The sequence below is a fragment of the Nestor notabilis genome, unplaced genomic scaffold (assembly GCF_000696875.1).
Source record: "Nestor notabilis isolate BGI_N333 unplaced genomic scaffold, ASM69687v1 scaffold2367, whole genome shotgun sequence".
Lineage (NCBI taxonomy): Eukaryota > Metazoa > Chordata > Aves > Psittaciformes > Psittacidae > Nestor > Nestor notabilis.
This window is the reverse complement of record NW_009935050.1, coordinates 9,727-28,002: the sequence shown is the minus strand read 5'-3', so window position 1 is coordinate 28,002 and position 18,276 is coordinate 9,727. Positions and strand designations below refer to the sequence as shown.

The 18,276-nt window shown below is 41.1% G+C and overlaps 1 protein-coding gene across 1 annotated transcript in view; it reads right to left on the bottom strand.

The window, feature by feature from the left end:
- PTK2 (protein tyrosine kinase 2) overlaps window positions 1–17,408 on the bottom strand; it is an 82,416-nt gene extending 65,008 nt beyond the window's left edge. Inside the window, exons 1-8 of the mRNA XM_010017626.1 lie at window positions 17,310–17,408; window positions 17,136–17,215; window positions 15,323–15,385; window positions 10,166–10,220; window positions 7,410–7,550; window positions 6,629–6,706; window positions 5,529–5,636; window positions 4,197–4,314 (exon numbers count right to left, since the gene is read on the bottom strand). Coding sequence (XP_010015928.1) covers window positions 4,197–4,314; window positions 5,529–5,636; window positions 6,629–6,706; window positions 7,410–7,550; window positions 10,166–10,220; window positions 15,323–15,385; window positions 17,136–17,215; window positions 17,310–17,408 — 742 coding nt within the window. The remainder of the gene's footprint in view (window positions 1–4,196; window positions 4,315–5,528; window positions 5,637–6,628; window positions 6,707–7,409; window positions 7,551–10,165; window positions 10,221–15,322; window positions 15,386–17,135; window positions 17,216–17,309) is intronic.
- Between the last annotated feature and the right edge of the window lie 868 nt (window positions 17,409–18,276).

Sequence of the window (18,276 nt, the reverse complement as noted above, 5' to 3'; positions counted from 1 at the left end):
CGGGAGGGGGGTAGTCCCTGCAGGAGCTGCGGCCGTGCAGAGCCGGGCGGGAGCGGGGTGTCCATGAAGGATGCAGCCAGGGAAGGGCCCGTGATGGAGCAGGGGACGGAGGAGGAGGGAGCAGCGGCCGAGAGGGGCTGTGCTGGGTTGAGCGCAACCCCATCCGCACCCTGCGCCTCGGGGAGAGGGGTCAGGGTGAAGGTGGGAACAGGAAGAAAGGGAGAGGGATGGATGTAGAGGGAAGATGTTGCTCAAACTTCGTCTTTGTGTCTCACAACCCAAATATAATTTCAATTGGTGATATATTTAAATAGAGGGGTGAGTAAGCAGCTGAGGTTGCTGCTGGCCACGGCTAACCCCTGGTTCTGGTGCCTGACCTGGAGCTCCGGGAGTTCAAGGCAGCAAAAGAAAGAGGCATCAGCCAAAAAGGCTGACTGGAGAGTGTCAGGGAGTGCCGTCATGACGGGAGCTTGGATGCTGGTGTTGGGAATGCGTTGTTCTAAGTGGTGATGGGACAAGGAGAGCAGTTTTACTGTGTCTATACTGTTCTATTTCTCTTTTGGGTTTGCAGGGGGGTTGGAACTAGATGATCTTAAGGTCCTTTCCAACCCTAACTATTCTATGATTCTATGATAGGGTTGTCAAGCATTGGAAAAGGCTGCCCAGAGAAGTGGTGGAGTCACCATCCCTGGAGGCATTTGAAAGACATGTAGATGTGGCACTCAGGGACATGGTTTAGTGGTGGACTTGGTAGAGTTTGATTAGCAGTTGGACTTGATGATCTTAAGGGTCTTTTCCAGCCCAGACCATTCTAGATGATACTTCTGATGTTGGGAATTTTTGTTGATGTAAGTGGAAGCCATAAGGAATGTGTGATGAATGTGTGTTCTAATGATAACTATCAAGCGTGTGTGTCCCAGAGGCAAGGGTGGCACAGTGTGGAGGCAGCTGTGACAGGCACAGGACAGTCACATCTCTGTTCCCACAGCGGCCACCCAACTACCAAAACTTGGCACAGACACCCAGTACCTTCTACCACTCCTGTAATCCCAGCTCCAGATCCCAGATTCAAAGGGAATGTTTCAATGTAAAGATGAGTTCTGGCATAAAGAAATTACAATCAGGTAACTACTCTGGTTGCTCAGGTGGTGGGGTTTCTTTTTTCCCCAGAGTCTTTTTAGCCTTTTGTAAGAGTTTAGACAATTCTGCATGACCTATAAAACTTGTTTAAAGTGATTAATGGATACACAATTTAACCACTAGGATGAAGACCACAGAAAAGCTGCTGAGTGCAGAGTCCCATCAGCATCACTTTCAATTTTAATGTTGTTTCAGTTGTGCCCTTTGCCTGTAAAAAGCTCAGTGTGATAATGGATACACAGATATTAAGTTTAAAGTGTCCATGTTGGTTTAAGCAGACCTGTATACCAAAATATTTATGGAAAATATAACAAACTGATGGGGCATATGCCAAATACAGCCCAGGTCTCAAACACTACCAAATGCTTTCACCAGATAAGAGAAACTGGACTATTAATGCTTAGCAAGACAGATAACATCAAAAACCAAAGGATCTTCTAGTAATCGAGAGGGGTAATTTATGAGGAGACTTGTAATAAACATGTGAGTTTACAACAAAGAGTGGACAGGAAAGCTCAAAGAGAGGAGAAAATGCATCTGTCGGATCAAGAGTTGCTACATGATTCGTTTCTGGTGTGCTTTATACAATCAGAGCTCGCTGCAGGAGGGATCTGGGAATGCAGATGATGATGGGGACAGCTCTCCTATGAGAAGTTTAATTAAGATGTTGAGTATTGTTATGAGACTTCAAAAAAAAGAATCTTCAGGCAAAAGAGCCCCACAATTTGTTTTAACTGGAGGGAGTCTCTTCATGTTTGCATAAAGAGGAATGTTCCCAAAGTGCTATACAATGGTCCTTGAACTCAATCACTGCTCTTCTGCTCCATGTTAAAATACACCAATAAGAATATCACACAAATAAACACTCCGTTAAATGCTTTGATGTATTTTGCATTCGTGCCTACCAGCAAACCACGGTGCAAGGTTGTGTAACACAGACAAATCACAGATCTTGCCCTTCACGGGGTTTAGTGGGTCTTGATGATGTAACAGCAAAATGTAAGTCAGGTCAGAGGAAACAAGAATTAGAAACAAAAAGTGCAAAGAGAGTGGGTCCATTTTTTGTCACCCACAGCAGCAGGAAGTCAGGACGCACGCAGCCCCGCTAACCTTTGGTGGCAGTTGCTTGTAAGCATCATGAAAAGTAAGTCTTGAAGAGGACACTGTAAATCCTGTAGAGATTTTGCCAGGGAGGTGCTCTTATGGTGGGTAAGAACAGCAGAGGACAGGGACACCTTCCACTAGAGCAGGTTGCTCCAAGCCCCTGTGTCCAACCTGGCCTTGAACACTGCCAGGGATGGGGCAGACACAGCTTCTCTGGGCACCCTGTGCCAGCCCCTCAGCACCCTCATGGGGAAGAACTTCTGCCTAATGTCTAATCTCAACCTCCCCTCTGTCAAGTTAAAGCCGTTCCTCCTTGTCCTATCCCTACATGCACTTATAAAAAGCCCTCTCCAGATTTCTTATGGGCCCCTTTAGACACTGGGGGTCTCCCCGGAGCCTTCTCCAGGCTGAACACTCCCAGCTCTCTCAGCCCATCTTAATGATGTCATAGAATCATAGAATGGTTTGGGTTGGAAAGGACCTTAAGATCACCTAGTTCCAGCCCCCTGCCATGGTGCAGACATGCCTCACACTAGACCATGTCCTTTATGAAGGTCTTGATGGCCCCTGATTGCTGTTGTGACAGAACTTGAAATCATCAGGCAGTGATCTTTTGTGGAGTCAAGAGCATTTATGTGCAGGTAAGAAAAGCCATTCTAGTAGCAGAGGAACAAGCTGATGCTAGCACTGCCAATGCAGACTGAACGGACCAAAGATCTGCAACACCACCAGTGCAGACGTGGCAAGAACTGGACATACTCTATGCATGTGCCTCTGACAGAGTCAGAGCTACCCATGAGCTGAGAGCTGGGGAGAGGTGACGTGTTGGGATGTCAAAAGGTTTTACAACCTCCATTTTAGCTACTAGAGCTCAGGCTGAAAACCAGCCAATCCAGTGGCTACGAGAAGGGAAGTCTGGGGAGTGAACAAGAAGGATTGTGACAAACCCCAAACCATGATCTTTCAGAAACAAAGAAGCACAAAAGACAATTGCTCACAGGTACAGGAGTCTACTGAAATGAAAATCTTGGTTTCTGATGCCTCTTTTAGTTTTAAAACAATAAACTAGCATTATCACCAATGCCAGCTTATCCTTTTGGGTTTGAATCTTGGTTCATCAGCACTGAGCTGTGCAGCAGGTCAGCTACAAAAGCCGAGTTTGTGCTGAGGGAAGATGAATATCCTTTGTATTGAGAGAAGGGTGCATGACTACCAGAACTTCTAAGAAAGCTGTCTGTGCTGGAGCCTAAGGTCAGTCACACTGGTGAAGGATCAGAAAAAGGCACAAAACCGTGGCTAAAAGGGAGTGAACTTCAGACTGAAGAGCTTCTGAGACAGTTCATTTACTTTCTTGTATTATGAACAGGGAAGAAGGAAGTAGTTTATTCACTCTTTCAGAAGCCAAACAAGTTGGATGAGTTTCAAGATTAGCACAGGAAGATTGAAATTTCCATTCTTAAGCAGCTTTCCCTGGATGTTTTTCACTAATTCTAATGCAATTTAATTAAAATTCAATTGATCAATAGTACAAAATGCTTTAGTTCTATTTTATGAGAAAACCTCATGACACTTCCCATGACTAGTCAGATGAGTCAAAACCATATCCAAATGCATTCTAACCAACCTCTGAATTTCCACTTATTAGGAAATCACACTTCAAGATAACACATCCTCATTAGGAGTGCCTTTAATCACAATTTACTTCTGCTGGTTCAGTTTAGTGTAAAGCAGTGATTACTGAAAACCAGTCTAAATTGAGTGATTCTTGATGAATAACATTTACTATCAGTGTTTCTCGTAACAAAAATACCTCATGGTTCCTCCCTGAAAGACAAGAGTAAAGTACCCTTCAAGTAAGGGGTTTGCTGCTACCTTCTCTCTTTCATTCAAGAGCAAAGTACTCTCTCAATAGATACAACTATAGCAACAACCAGGATGAAACACCTCCTTACCTTTCTGTGGCCTGATGATAAAAGATTGCGTAGCTCCATTCACCAGCCGGCAATATCCGTCTATCAAGTCAGCCATATTCTCTGCAATGGTTAAGGATGGTGCTGTCACTGTCAGAGGCTGAAGAAGGGAAAAAACAAGGCACCAACAAAGAGGTATTATTGTAGTTGCAAACACTGAGCAGAACAGCTGTGTCATTGCATCAGAACTCCGCTCACCCACATTCTTCTGTTTACTGTTTGCAAGTGCGTGTAAAGAGCGACGGAAGATTCTTGTTTCACCTTCTATGTAGCAAATGTAGAACACAAGGTTCAGAAAGCACAGCTGATAAAACCCTCCACCCAAATGTGATATTCAACGGGGCTTATTAAGTGCCTTGTTAGCTAAACTTCCAGTCAAGCACTGTTCACTACGTATGGTATGACTTTACAGCTATGATTATGGCAATTCTGAAGCTGCTTATTCCTTAAAGCTCTTACAGGTGGGATCTTTTTCCCCCCTTCGACAGCAGTTTATTCTTTGCCCTAAAAAGTAACCTTCCCAATTGCAAGAAAAGATTAAAATAAGAAAAGACAGTGGAAAAGGAGATGAGAGACATACAGACAGTAATTTTAATACCACCACCATCCATCATCCTCTGCACAGATTTGCCAACTTGCCCTCAATCCTTCCCTACCACAGTGATTGTTTTCCAGTGCATTGGACCAAGGAAAAGATTTGATTTCACTTCCAGCTCTGCCTCCATGTAACATGAGGGAACCAATTTTCCTTCTTTCATATTTCCCCTTTTCTCAAAAGTGAAATTGCTCAGTTTCCTCTTTAGGAAGTAGCATCATATACATAAGCGGGTTACCATTAAGGTCGATTTAAGGGCTAGCAGTTTTACATTAGGCTTCTTTTACAAATACCAAAGTCTACAAGCCACAGATGCAAAACACTGTTTTAAAACCAAAACCACCTGACTAGAATAATGAGAACTGCTCTCACTCAACTTCCCTTTCCCCTTTAAGAACAAGAAAACCCAACCAACCACAGAATACCCACAACGCAAAACGTAAAACCTAATGCACTGGCTGTAAGTGCAGGAGAAGCAGGAGAATTTAACAGCAACTGAAGTCTCTGAACACATACACAGATGGGCAGTCCCCAGCTTAAACCTGCACGTGCAGAAGTGAAGGGTACATTTAGCACATCATCATTATGCTGACGATATAAAGTCATGGACCAGAACAAAAGTACAATATACAGACTATCTTCATTAAAAGTATACTCATCTCTACCCCTTCCCAGGAAAACCAAAACTAGTAAGTTTATCACGACTGTCAATATCATACCTCAGGGGCACCTGCTATTTTGAGTTGCAACATCCCTTTTCTGTCCTTGTCTTCACTGTTTGAATACTGAATAGTTTGCACTTGATTGAAGTCTGCGAGATGAGTTGGCTGAAGAAAGGCAACAGAAAAAGTGAGGAAAATGGCAAAATCACTGCAAAATTAGCCTTTATTCCTGATGTTGCAAAAGCACATGTAGACTTGATCTCCAAATTACCGCTGTGAAAATCTGTTTCTCTGTTTCAGTTTCATTAGGCTCTGGCTAACAACATACACTAATACTCACATGACTTGCAGAATGAAACCAAGCACCAAGCTTGCCTACAGAGGTCACTGTTGAGTAACTCCAGCCACATGCTAAAGTACACACAGAGTAGGAACAACCTCTTGGAGGTCAAGATGGCAATCTCAACACGTTAACCACATGCAACCTGCACTCACAGTATACTTAACATACCTCCAGACTGCTGTAAGGTATGTTCTTGGCTGGGTACGGATTCCTGATCTCCAAACCTTTTCACTACCTTAGAATAAATTACAATAGAAATTGGACATGGGCTCAACTTAAGTCATGTCTGTAAAGGTCCCAAACATTTTGCTAGAAAAACCTGTTTGAACATAACTTCCTTGCACTATGGAGGTGTACAGGAAACACTGAAATATGGGCAAGATCAAGTAATGAAAAGGGTATTATTAAGGGTAAAAAGTAAAGCAAATGAGGCAGCAACGACTGCAGAAATGCCAGACACTGATTGAAAAGCTCTTCATTTACACATTCCTAAGAAAGAAGAGAGTAATTTAGAATAAGTTGTATGTTTCATTAATAGAAAGTCCACCAATGCTTCAAATTCTACAAGTGAGCACTTCACTGTGTACCAAAGTCACCAAATTCAGTGCTAAGGCTGACACAGTTTCTCTCCTTAACCCAACTGCACTTTCTCTGATCCTAAATCATGAGTTAGTATCTGAGTAACAGCTGTAGATGCTCTTCTGTGTTTAACTCAAAGATAAGACTTGCCATTCCCCTCTTTGTGAATTTTAGTTCACAACAGGTCATGCTTGTTAAGACAGTAACTGAGAGAAGAAAACAGAAGTAGACTTACATTTGCCCCCTTGTCTGTAAGGTAACTGATTCCTTCTTCCGGACCAATTGCCAGTTCCACTGAAATAATCCAGCTTGACTTCAGAATCAAAGGAGAGAGACAGGGCAGAATTTCAATAGTAAGACAAGACCCTGCTATGGAACACCCTCCTCCAATGTCAGAACGACAGTTTGCAGCAATTCATCTCTAGAAGCTTTTAAACTCTTCAAAGCATTTAAGATGAATTAAAATCAAGCAGGTTTATAAGTAGCAACACTCCTCATGACTGGCTTCCCGGGGATCCCAGCTACTCAAAGTGCACTGCCATGTGTTTTATCTTAGGTCTACATGAGAACTATGTATTTCCTGTATTTCCTCTTCTCATGGACACTGATGGTCATGTTCTGATTTCTACTTGTGTATCTATTTTCACAAAGCTTGCAGAGTTAAGGCTGTCTCTCAAGATTTCTTTGGAATTGATAGAGATTAAAAGGCATCAGGGGGGGAAATGACAAACAGCAGCAGCTGAGACCTCTCATTTCCTCATAATACCAGCTTAAAAACTGCTTGACTTTCACACATGAAGCACCAACAGAAGTATTGAATGACATACAATTCTCACCCTACTAATAAATGGTGCTTTTTTAACAGCCAGTTGAGAAAGTTCTAAATAAGTTCAAGAAATACACTTTGTTGTTAAGGAAATCCAATCAAACCAGGAACTAAGCAGGCAATGAGTCCGAACTAAGCAGAACTCATCATGACAGGATGTATTCTGGTGACTGGCACATTCCTTACTTACACCAAGAGCACACTTGAAGCATTCCTTGTCAAATCTGTACACTGGAGAGAGGATCTCAAAGAACTTCAGAATACTTTCTTCTCTGTTGAGGTTGGCAAACTGTCGAAACGTTTGTTGGATTAATTTTCGTAGTGTTTTGGCCTGGGTATTAAAATGTTTAAAGATCAGTTATTTCCAATCTAATCACTGCTCAGAGTATCACTGACAGTTTCTTTATCACTCAGATGCAGACAGTTCTCAAGAAAAGAAGCTTCCAAGTATTAGTAACAGTTCTGCCTTCTAACTTCTGCTTGGGAACAATGTTCTCTCTATTACACATTGTAGAGGGAATATCCAACTAACCATGTTTTGAGTAAATGATAATAAGACATGTTAACCTTTGCAGGGACTTTTTTTTCCAGATTACTCGTTTCTCCCAACTTCTTAACTGTGCACCAATACAAAACCACAGCAACCTACACCTTCCTACTGACCCAAATCTTAGAATAGTTAGGGTTGGAAAGGACTTTAAGATCATCTAGTTCCAACCCCCCTGCCATGAGCAGGGACACCACACACTAAACTATGTCGCCCAAGGCTCTGTCCAGCCTGGCCTTGAACACCTCCAGGGTTGGAGCATTCACAACTTCCTTGGGCAACCTATTCCAGTGCCTCACCAAATCAACTTTCTCTTACCTGGTAGTACCAACACAGCTGTAGCTGTAGAGCTTGGAGAAGGGGGAATGCTTTTAAACCGACAAGGAGGAGATTTACACTACGCATAAGGAAGAAGTTCTTCCCTGTGAGGGTGCTGAGGCGCTGGCACAGGGTGCCCAGAGAAGCTGTGGCTGCCCCATCCCTGGCAGTGTTCGAAGCCAGGTTGGACACAGGGGCTTGGAGCAACCTGCTCTAGTGGAAGGTGTCCCTGCCCGTGGCAAGGGGTTGGGACTGGATCAGCTTTAAGGTACCTTCCAACCAAAACTGTTCTATGATACACACAGAGAGCATGGCTTAGCAATAATGTCATCTTTAAGGCACTGTTGATGAAGCTAAACATAGAAAGGTTTCTCTACTGAAGTAATGAAAATGGAAGGCCTGTTGACTCAATAACCTTTCCTCTGTAGGTGAATTAAGACTGACTTACTCTTGAACAAGGATAAACAGAACTATTTGCAGCACATATGAGATACAGTGGATTGTCCAACGACTTTAATGTTTCCTCCAGGAGAAACCTCCCTCGATGCTTCCTAGGACAGCGCTTACTTTCTTTTACATTATGTCCTACAGACACTCTGTGATCAGCTAATACATGGATGCATTTAAACTCCCGACTTCTTTAGTTATTTAATGAACAACCTCAATAAAGCTGAACTTTCTATTTTTAAACCCTTGTCTATCACCTCATACTTTGCACTGCTACGTATTTTCACTTTTCCAGCCTTCTGGTCTTCGCATACACAGAATGATATCCTCTGTATAGCTACTATCTCCTCCTGTCAGTAGCAATTAGTTTTGTTTTTCATGGCCATCAGGAGCCCTCCTTTGCCTGCCAGTTCAAAATCACTGCTCATCACAAAGCAAGACATTTAATAAGTTGAACCAATCTGAGATTATTTTTCATTCTCATTACAAAGCAGACCTGATCTTCCTTCCCTTGTTTCTCCTCTTCAAACAGCCAATGTCTTTTTTCATGCCTTTGCAAGGTTCTACTCAACTTCACCTTCTGACAATGCTTCTTGCTACTTCGTTCTGCTGTTCTCTCCATTTCATGATTGCTAAAGAGCAGTTTCCTTTGTTGGTCAGTTTTCTGGCTCCGTGATATCATTTTTGAGACAGTCATTCATTCTTTTACCTCTGGAGCCTTTCACCACCATTTCTCCCCTTAGCAGAGAATACAGTTGCAGATAATTGCTTAAATTAAAATGCAGAGGGATTACTTAAATCCACTTGACTTCATTAGCTGCTGATTTCCAGAAGTCTGTTGAAACAAAACCCCTTCCCGACAGACCTTTTCTGTTTATCCATTTAAATGACAATGTAGAAACTTACTAAACCTGAAGTTGAATTCTATTATGCCTGCTTACCAAACCCAGCTCTGAAACACCAATTTATGATTTATACTTTCACATAGGAATGGTTAAGAGAGATTTTACCAAGACATTCACATCAGACAGCTATGACTGTAAAAATACTTGGTGACCATCCTTAATCCCCCTTTTCAAAGCATGCTGAGGAAAATTTGCATTCTTTATTCTGGGAACATATGGACTTCAATGGAAGCAAGACTCAACTAACGTTTATAGTCTTAACTAGGATTAACCTAAGCAGAAATTACTGGAAATCTCCCTTGAATGAGTTAAGATACTTGAGCAGGGGAGGCAGAATATGGTGTACTGAGTTGCCACTAAAAAGATGCTGTTTTCCTTCATGTCCCTCTTTCTCCAGAAGTCTCATTTCACTTCTAGGGGGCAAAACCCCAAGTATTTGATATTAGAGGCTTTGAGGACTTGTTTTGAACTTCTGTCCATAAGGTTTGAGAGGCAGGTGTACCTGTGCTCAGCAAGGCCAAGTAAATCACTACTATCTTAGCTCTGCCAACTGCACACCTCTACGACTGGGATTTACACGCTACCTACCAATCTGACAGTCACCTTTGGTATTTTATACCATGACAGCACAACTCCACAGCAATTCCATTCTGACTCTATGTGAAAATGATTGTGTGATTTTCAGGTTTCTGATGCAAGTGGTACACAATTGACTGCAACTGTCATTACCTTTACTGAATCTAGTAAACTCTTCGGGAAAAACCTTCTCAAACCAACATCTTTCCTGAAACAGAAACACACACAGCATTAATATAACAACCACTGGGCAGCATTATAGTGCTCATTCTTAGCCTGGTGGTTTGGGTCTGGGTTTGTTTGTGTTAGTTTTTAACTAGCAGATGCAATATAGTAAATGATGTTCATAGTAAGGACCTTGACCATCTCAGAGTAACAAACACAGTACTACTAAAATGCTAACAGAGCCACTCCACAGCCAATGCAGGGTAGTTGTATCTTCTACTTTAAATTCAAAAGGATATTGCATTTACAACAGGTACCTGGTGTGGAAAGTGTATTGTCTGAAATGTTGGCTTGGGCACAGAGAAGTCTTGAAATAAAAACTGGTACATGTTTTAGTAAGTTAAAGAATATGGGAAAATATTCTTACAGTCAGGTGAGAAGGGAACAACATGAAAACTTCTGTTAGATTAGACTAGAAGATGCAACATAAAAGAAAGGTATCACCCCAGTAAGGACACTGACTGCTGTTCCACTGCTGGTTTACCCTCTGCAGCACCGTAATTAGAGGGGTTTTTTTATTCCTACTCTTACTTTTTCCTCATTTTGAGCATTTAATGTTAACATTTTTCTTGCAAGAAACCTCCCTATTTGCCTCTGTCAATCAGAATCCCAATTCTGTCCATGAGCTTGGATTTTGCAAACTCAATTACACCGAGCTCCTCACCTTCACACTTACAGACAGGGGCTGCAGCCCTGCTTTGAAACCCAGAGCTGTAAGGATTAAATATTTGTGTGGCTGCACCCAGTTTATGTCTGATGTGTGGATCACTACAACTAAAGATTAGCTTTGAGGGATATGCCCGAGAGGTTGCCAGGGAGATGTTAGTGCAATCACTGTACAACCAGGTGTAACAAACGCCGCATGACTGTGATACTACTTGTATAGTATCAGCAGAAAATGTGCATGAGAAAAAGGAAAAACTAAAAGAAAAATGTAAATAAGAAAAGGACTTGGAGCTTCCTGCTCTCAAAGGTGTTGCTGACATTTTCCCTTTACATGCAAGAAGTTACAATCTCTTTTAAACATGCTTATATGCCTCTTAAACAAGTATGAGAGAAAGCTTTCCGTGACTGCATGCTTTGAACAGACACAGAAATACATGTGGAATTTCTGCATTTGGCAAAGGGAAGAAAAGCCACAGTACAGATTTACTGCTACCTAATGGCACAAGAAGAAAGCCAACATTAAAGTCAATATAAAAAGCTTACTCCAAATAATAACCCAGGGTATTTTTAAAGCTCTCGTTACAGACAAGTAGTATCCCATTTCACAAAACATACTAAACCCATCCTCATCTAAGAGGAGAATGTTCATATGCAGCAGCACACGCTGGCATCTGTGCAATGACAGTGAGCTGGAAGATTATAGAACTTTCATAAATGTTAATTCCTTTGATGCATTTCTTCTCAAATGCAAATGCTATGCGGTTTATCATCCCACATGGTTAAATAAATCTAACACACTATTACCATCTAAATAACATGAAGACATTTTGACAAGGGATGTATTAGTTTAACATTAAGCATTTGAGAGAGAAATGGTGTGTTCAAAGATGAAGCACCCTGCATCGCTCCAGTATTACTCATCTTAACTGCGAAAGCACAAGGCTGCAACAAGCTGATCTGTGATTAAGGAGAGTTGTAGAGTGGTCCTTGGTGCTGCATGTGACAAATTCAGTAGAAATTCTTATGCAGAGCACAACAAAGCATAACTTAATAGAATAAATATTAAGAAAAACTAATAATAATGTTAATAAAGCATATCCTGTGTTTAACTGTGACAGCAAATTCATCTACTGGAGGAGAATTTAACATAAGCAGCATACAGATTTCACGCCATGGGCAACAATAAGCTCTGGGTACCTATAAATAAGAGAATTAACCAGTGGAAACTGGAAAATACAAACAGTTTTAAACACAAAACCCTTCAAACTTGTTGTTTTCCTTCTTTTCAGCTGCACTGCGTGGGGCGGAATGGCCAACTCGGGACACACACCAACTCAGTCCTCCACATTAAGAACTCAGACATCTGTTTTCTGATTGCCAGCAAGAGATAATTAGCAGCAAGATCCTGGTTCATGCAGTTCTATGACAGCTTTGTTTTTAACCTCATCTACTCCATCCCACTTGTGGGCTCACATGCAAATGTATTTTTTAATGTATAAACTTCAACAGGATTAATAAAACACCAACTACACACAGATACCGCTTGTCATAGAACGATAAGCAGCTTTAGGCAACATATATCTTTATTTCTGTTTTTCATCTCAATTGAAGTTACAACAAAAAAGTAGTGCTAGATTAACATAATAGACTTTAACATGCTTTTGACAAAATTGTGGCTGCAGCTGTTCCTTCATATAGCTCCCATTTTTCTACTTGTAATTATCCCTGTTCTGCGCTAACAGGCTTCACATTTATTATGAAGAAATTCTTCTTTCATTACATGAGGGCCCAACTATTAAAGGCTACTTAACAGTTTGATTCTATCTAGCATTTCCCATCCAGCTTTGGTCTTGTATGAAAATCTGATCAAAGACAAATATACACCAAGCAGCCGTGTGACAAAGCCAGGCAAGGAGCAATCACAGCAGATGCAAAAAGTGCCATTTAAAAATTGCACTCAGCTGGTGAAGTGCCTCACGATGGACTGAAACTAGTGAAAAAACCCAAGTAAATAAAAAGCCTCACTTGAGAAATAAATATAACTTGTGTAGATAAACCTTTATAAGCTCTTAAGGTGGCAAGATAGAATAAGAACATTTTAGGCAAGGCTGGCACTTTTGCAGACTCTTACTAGCTTGTAATTATCTATAGCCACTTTAAAGTGCTTTTATCCTTCATCTCTCCCAGCTAAATCCCATAAAAACCACAATTTGCCCCTCAAAGATATAAAAAATGCACAATCTTGAAGTGCACAATTGTACATTTCCAATTCTACAGAGATTCTGCATATCAGGGGTTTGCTTCACTTTGTCTTTCACAACAGCAATTAAGTTATTTCCTACCAAAACAGTTACTGCTTGGAAAGTACAGTGGAAAAGAGTTGGAAAGAAACAAGTCACTGTTCCACTGGAAGCAGCCCCATGCTGAGTCCTCCAGGAACTCTTCACCTGTTGTAATTATTAATTAATACTTGGTGGCATCTGTTACAGAATCAGAGAATGGTCTGGGTTGGAAGGAACCTTAAAGATCATCCAGTTCCAACCCCCTGCCATGGGCAAGGATTCCTCTGTCTCAGTTTTCCCGAAGTTGTTAAACTAACCACTAATGTTTGCAGCTTTTGAGTTGCCAAATACCTGACATAAAAATACCTTTCTCCAGTTCTTACTGGAACAGAAGGAAACTGCAACTCACAGGATGTTCAACTCTCTTTTACATCACCTTCCAGCCGCGTCTATCTGCTCTTCCCATTCATCTTTGTAAGTCCTTTCTCATTCCTGCATTTCCTCAACCAGGATGTTTACTACTGACAGAAAACTGAATTCCTTAAAAAACCCCTTAATTCAAACAAAACCAAAGCTTTAAAAATTCAACACTGATAGGGGAGTACTATATAAATAGCAGGAAGTCTACAAATAAGCAGACACTTCATGAAAGGCATCTTTATCTATTAAAGTCCTAATTTTCCTCCAAAATCCTTGTGATTTTATTCATAGTAGCAAAAAATCTTCCAGCTCCAAATTCTCCGATTTCACAACTCTAAGAGTTGGCAACTTGTTTTGTTAAATGAAAAATAGAGACGCTGCTGCTACATCAACCTTTTATCCTTAGTTTATGTTACACTGTGCAGTATCTTTTCACAAAGATCATCAGTACTGAAGAGATCTTTGGTGTTTGTATGAAATCTGTTCCTCTAAATTAAAACAAATTATATCAGTTTTCAAGGCCTGAAGTGTCTGAAGGACCTTGTCCTTTAGATTGTTTGGACTAAAGCCATCTACTGTACAAGATGACTATGTAAGTGTGCTGATTGTTGCTGGGGTAGTTAATTGTCTTCATAGTAGCTGGCATGGGGTGATGTTTTGGATTTGTGCTGGAAACAGTGTTGATAACACAGGGATGTTTTAGTTATTGCTGAGCAGTGCTTACACACAGTCAAGGCCTTTTCTGCTCCTCACACCGCACCACCAGCAAGCAGGGAGTGCACAAGGATTTGGGAGGGCACACAGCTGGGATAGCTGACCCCAGCTGACCCAAGGGATATTCCACACCATAGGACATCATGCTTAGGATATAAAGCTGGGGGAAGAAGAAGAAAGGAGGGGACGTTCAGAGTGATGGCGTTTGTCTTCCCAAGTCACTGTTATGTGTGATGGAGCCCCGCTGTCCTGGGGTTGGCTGAGCACCTGCCTGACCATGGGAAGTGGTGAACGAATTCCTTGCTTTGCTTTGTTTGTGTGTGTGGCTTTTGCTTTACCCATTAAACTGTCTTCATCTCAACCCATGAGTTTCCTCACCTTTACTCTTCTGCTCCTCTCCTCCATCCCACCTGGGAGAGTGCATGAGCGGCTGCATGGGGGCTTAGATGCCAGCTGGGGTGAAACCACAGCAGTAACCAAAATACTTCCAGTGTAAGGATGCTTCTTGCTTATCTTAAAATTTGTGATTCATAAATGGTAAACTTGCTAATTGCAAGGTCACCATTCAGGAAATCCACATAGAGATCACAAAGAGGATTAAAGCCAATTAAAACCAACACCACAAACGTTTTCAAGATGGGACCACATTTTCAAGACCACAGATGAGTTGCAACTGAAGAATGCACAGAAAAACATTTAGAAACAAAACTGCCTCAGAATTAGACTTGATGAACCCATAAACTTTAGCAAAATTGCAGAGAATCATAGTAAGCTTGATAAGTTTAAACAACTCCAACCCTGCTTCCCTGGTCTAGAATTAAAGGTGCTCTTCCTACTTCTATACCTTGATCAGCTTCATCATCCTTTTCTTATATTAAAGCACTTTAAGATCTCAACAAACTTATTGGAATAAAAAGTTACAATGAAAATTTCTGTTAGCAACTGAATTTAATGGTCTGGATGAAGAAACAGTTCAAACCTCAACCTAGAACATCATACTTACTCTAATACTTCATAGTTGGACTTCTTTTCTAATGCATTGCCTCTCATCTCTCCGTAGGATCTCCTGAAGTCAGGAAAGATATTTGAAAGCAACCATTATTGGATGATCCAGCCTAAAACTACAACATCAACACAGTCAAATCTTTAAAGAGACTTACCATTAGAAAACCTTATTAGAATGAATTAAAATATAATCAGTACATTATTCTCCTACCTCAAAAGATCAGATTTTTATTGTACAAAACATGACTACAGCAGTTCTGCATTTACAGAAGCACTTTAAACCAGCTTAACTAGGCTGCTACCAAAAGTCATCTAACCTGCCTTCAGCAGCACCTTTCTACCTCCAACAGTATCTCCCTTCTTTGTATCAGCACTCCTGCCTGTGCATGTAACAGGGAGAACCAGAGGAAGCAGGGAATACTGAAACCAGTGTCAATCCAGACACGTTCACATTAGAAACCTAACAGATATATCAAGAATGAGTAGCTGCTGTTGGGAGAGGGGCTGGATCACTGTTTTCACTGAGAGGGTGGACCAGTACTCATAGAATCATACAATGGTTTGGGTTGGAAGGCACCTTAAAGCTCATCCAGCTCCAACCCCTGCCACGGGCAGGGACACCTTCCACTAGAGCAGGTTGCTCCCAGCCCCTGTGTCCAACCTGGCCTTGAACACTGCCAGGGATGGGGCAGCCACAGCTTCTCTGGGCACCCTGTGCCAGCGCCTCAGCACCCTCACAGGGAAGAGCTTCTGCCTCATGTCTAACTTCTTTACACCATATGAAACTTCTCACTTAAATGTAATCTAAATCACCCAGTTCTTAGTAGTCATCTATGAGAAATCCCTCATGACTCTGAAGAGCCCCAGCATGAGAACTTGGCTGACCAAATAATCATGGATCATCACTCATGTTTTGAAGTAAGGCATCAACAACATTGTAAGTGCATAAAGACTTCACAGTTAAATTAAAAGGAGTTTTGTTTTCTCTGGGGCTACCAGCAGTACTTCCAGCAGCTTCTCCTGTGATACCTCGAAGTTTCATAAGCCTAAACTGTGTTTTAGTTTGGAAAGAACTCTTCAAAGGACACTTTTCTCTGTAACAAGTGTACATTTGTCATTAATTTCTTATCAATTTTACTTCTTCTGTCCCTAATCTCCCTGGGTGAGACAACAGCAGAACTAAAGCAAATGTTTTCAGGCTGGAAACTCTCCATAAATTAGCAAAAACCCCAAACATGCATTTCAGAAGCTGTGCTGGGAACTAGCTCAAGGATCTCTCCATCTGATAAACATATCTTTATTTTCCAGCTGTCTACACAGTCGACAGGAACACCAAAACCACCAAAAAGCATCTTTTATGATCTAACCATTTGAAAACAGCACACTAAAATGCGAGTAAATGCAGAGAGGAAAAGTAGCAGCATTTGTCTTTAGTTATATCCTTTAGCTGTAGGATTTATACAGGCACAACGACAAGACTATTTGCTAAATAACAGCATAGAACTTTTATTCTTTTAAATATACTTCACTGTACAGGTCTTTGAATTATTCAGATGAAGAATTCACCCCAAAGGCAGCATCAAGATGTAATTAATGAAAACTTCAGAATTAATGTTAGTTTATGTGTCATCAGAAACCAGTTACAATACAGTCTATTCAGTTCTTCTTCAACCTACTTTGTAGCTAAAGGAGTCTTATGATGTTTTATTCAACTGCATTGGTCAGACATTGATCAGCTCTAAGCAGTTCCAAAATGAATGTGTATATTCTGTCAGAAACATGTTGAATAATAAATGAAATGATCAGCTTACCGGATTTCAAGGCAACCTAGTTTCAAAGCAATTTCCTGGTCCACTTGATCTGCTATTTCTAACATATAGTCATTTTTCACCTACAGCAAAAGAAGCAGGTACGTGTCACAGGGAGATCAATGCCAAAACAGACTGAAACACTGCCCAAACAACTTCAGAGTAAGTAAGTCTTACGTTTAGTTCTCTGGAATCACTATTTACAGTGCATGGAGAGAAAACATAAGTTATCTTCACGTTCTCCAAAAACAACCTGAGCTTTTCCAAGAAATCCATTTCGACTGCAATGAGCTTGATTTAAAAACTTCCTTATCTACATCAATATTATCATTATTAAATATAACCAAAATCTTCATAGGAGGCTAAGCAGATGGTTGCATCTGCATTCAAGATATGTGAACGTATGCTGTGTTCTTGAACCACCCTGGTCAAGAGCTTCTGTTTTGTAGGTGCATATAAAATGGACAAATGTCCATGCATACCCATCCGTACTGTGAACATAAAAATAGCAGGAAGTTAAGAAGAGTTGTATGTGAAAATCATACTAAACACTGACTTATAATAGTGTTTAACCAAACAAAAAGAAGAAACAAGACTGAAACTAGATGGGTACCATCTACAGTAGGAAATAAAACAGGCCCAGGAGTGTGCTCTGACCCAGAGGAAGCCAAATGGTCATCCCTCCTGCAGAGGATGGTTGGGCCAAACCAGCATATTTGGACCATAACTGGCACACATCGTCCCCCAGCTGTGGCACAGAGCATGCCAAGTACTCAACAAGATGGATTGTGGTGGGTCAAAGCCTCATCCTGAACTTGTTTTATTTAGGAACATTGATATAGGCAGAAATCCTGCTTTTTACATAATACTTTCAGCACTGAAAGTAAACTGAAGTTTATACAGTTACTAACCAAGAAAAGAGACAATAAAAGAGAACAGAACAAGTGCTGAAGAACTTAACTCTGCAAATCCTGTCTTCTAACACGCACTGACCAGCAACATAGCTCTACAGAAGTACAACTTTTAATGCTTTTAACGTTATCCTCTATCTCATGAAATCATCAACTTGCTATTGAGATCCTAAGGTCCTGAAGCTGCAGAAAATCCTGAAGTATCACAAAACCCCACATGACTGACTTGGAGA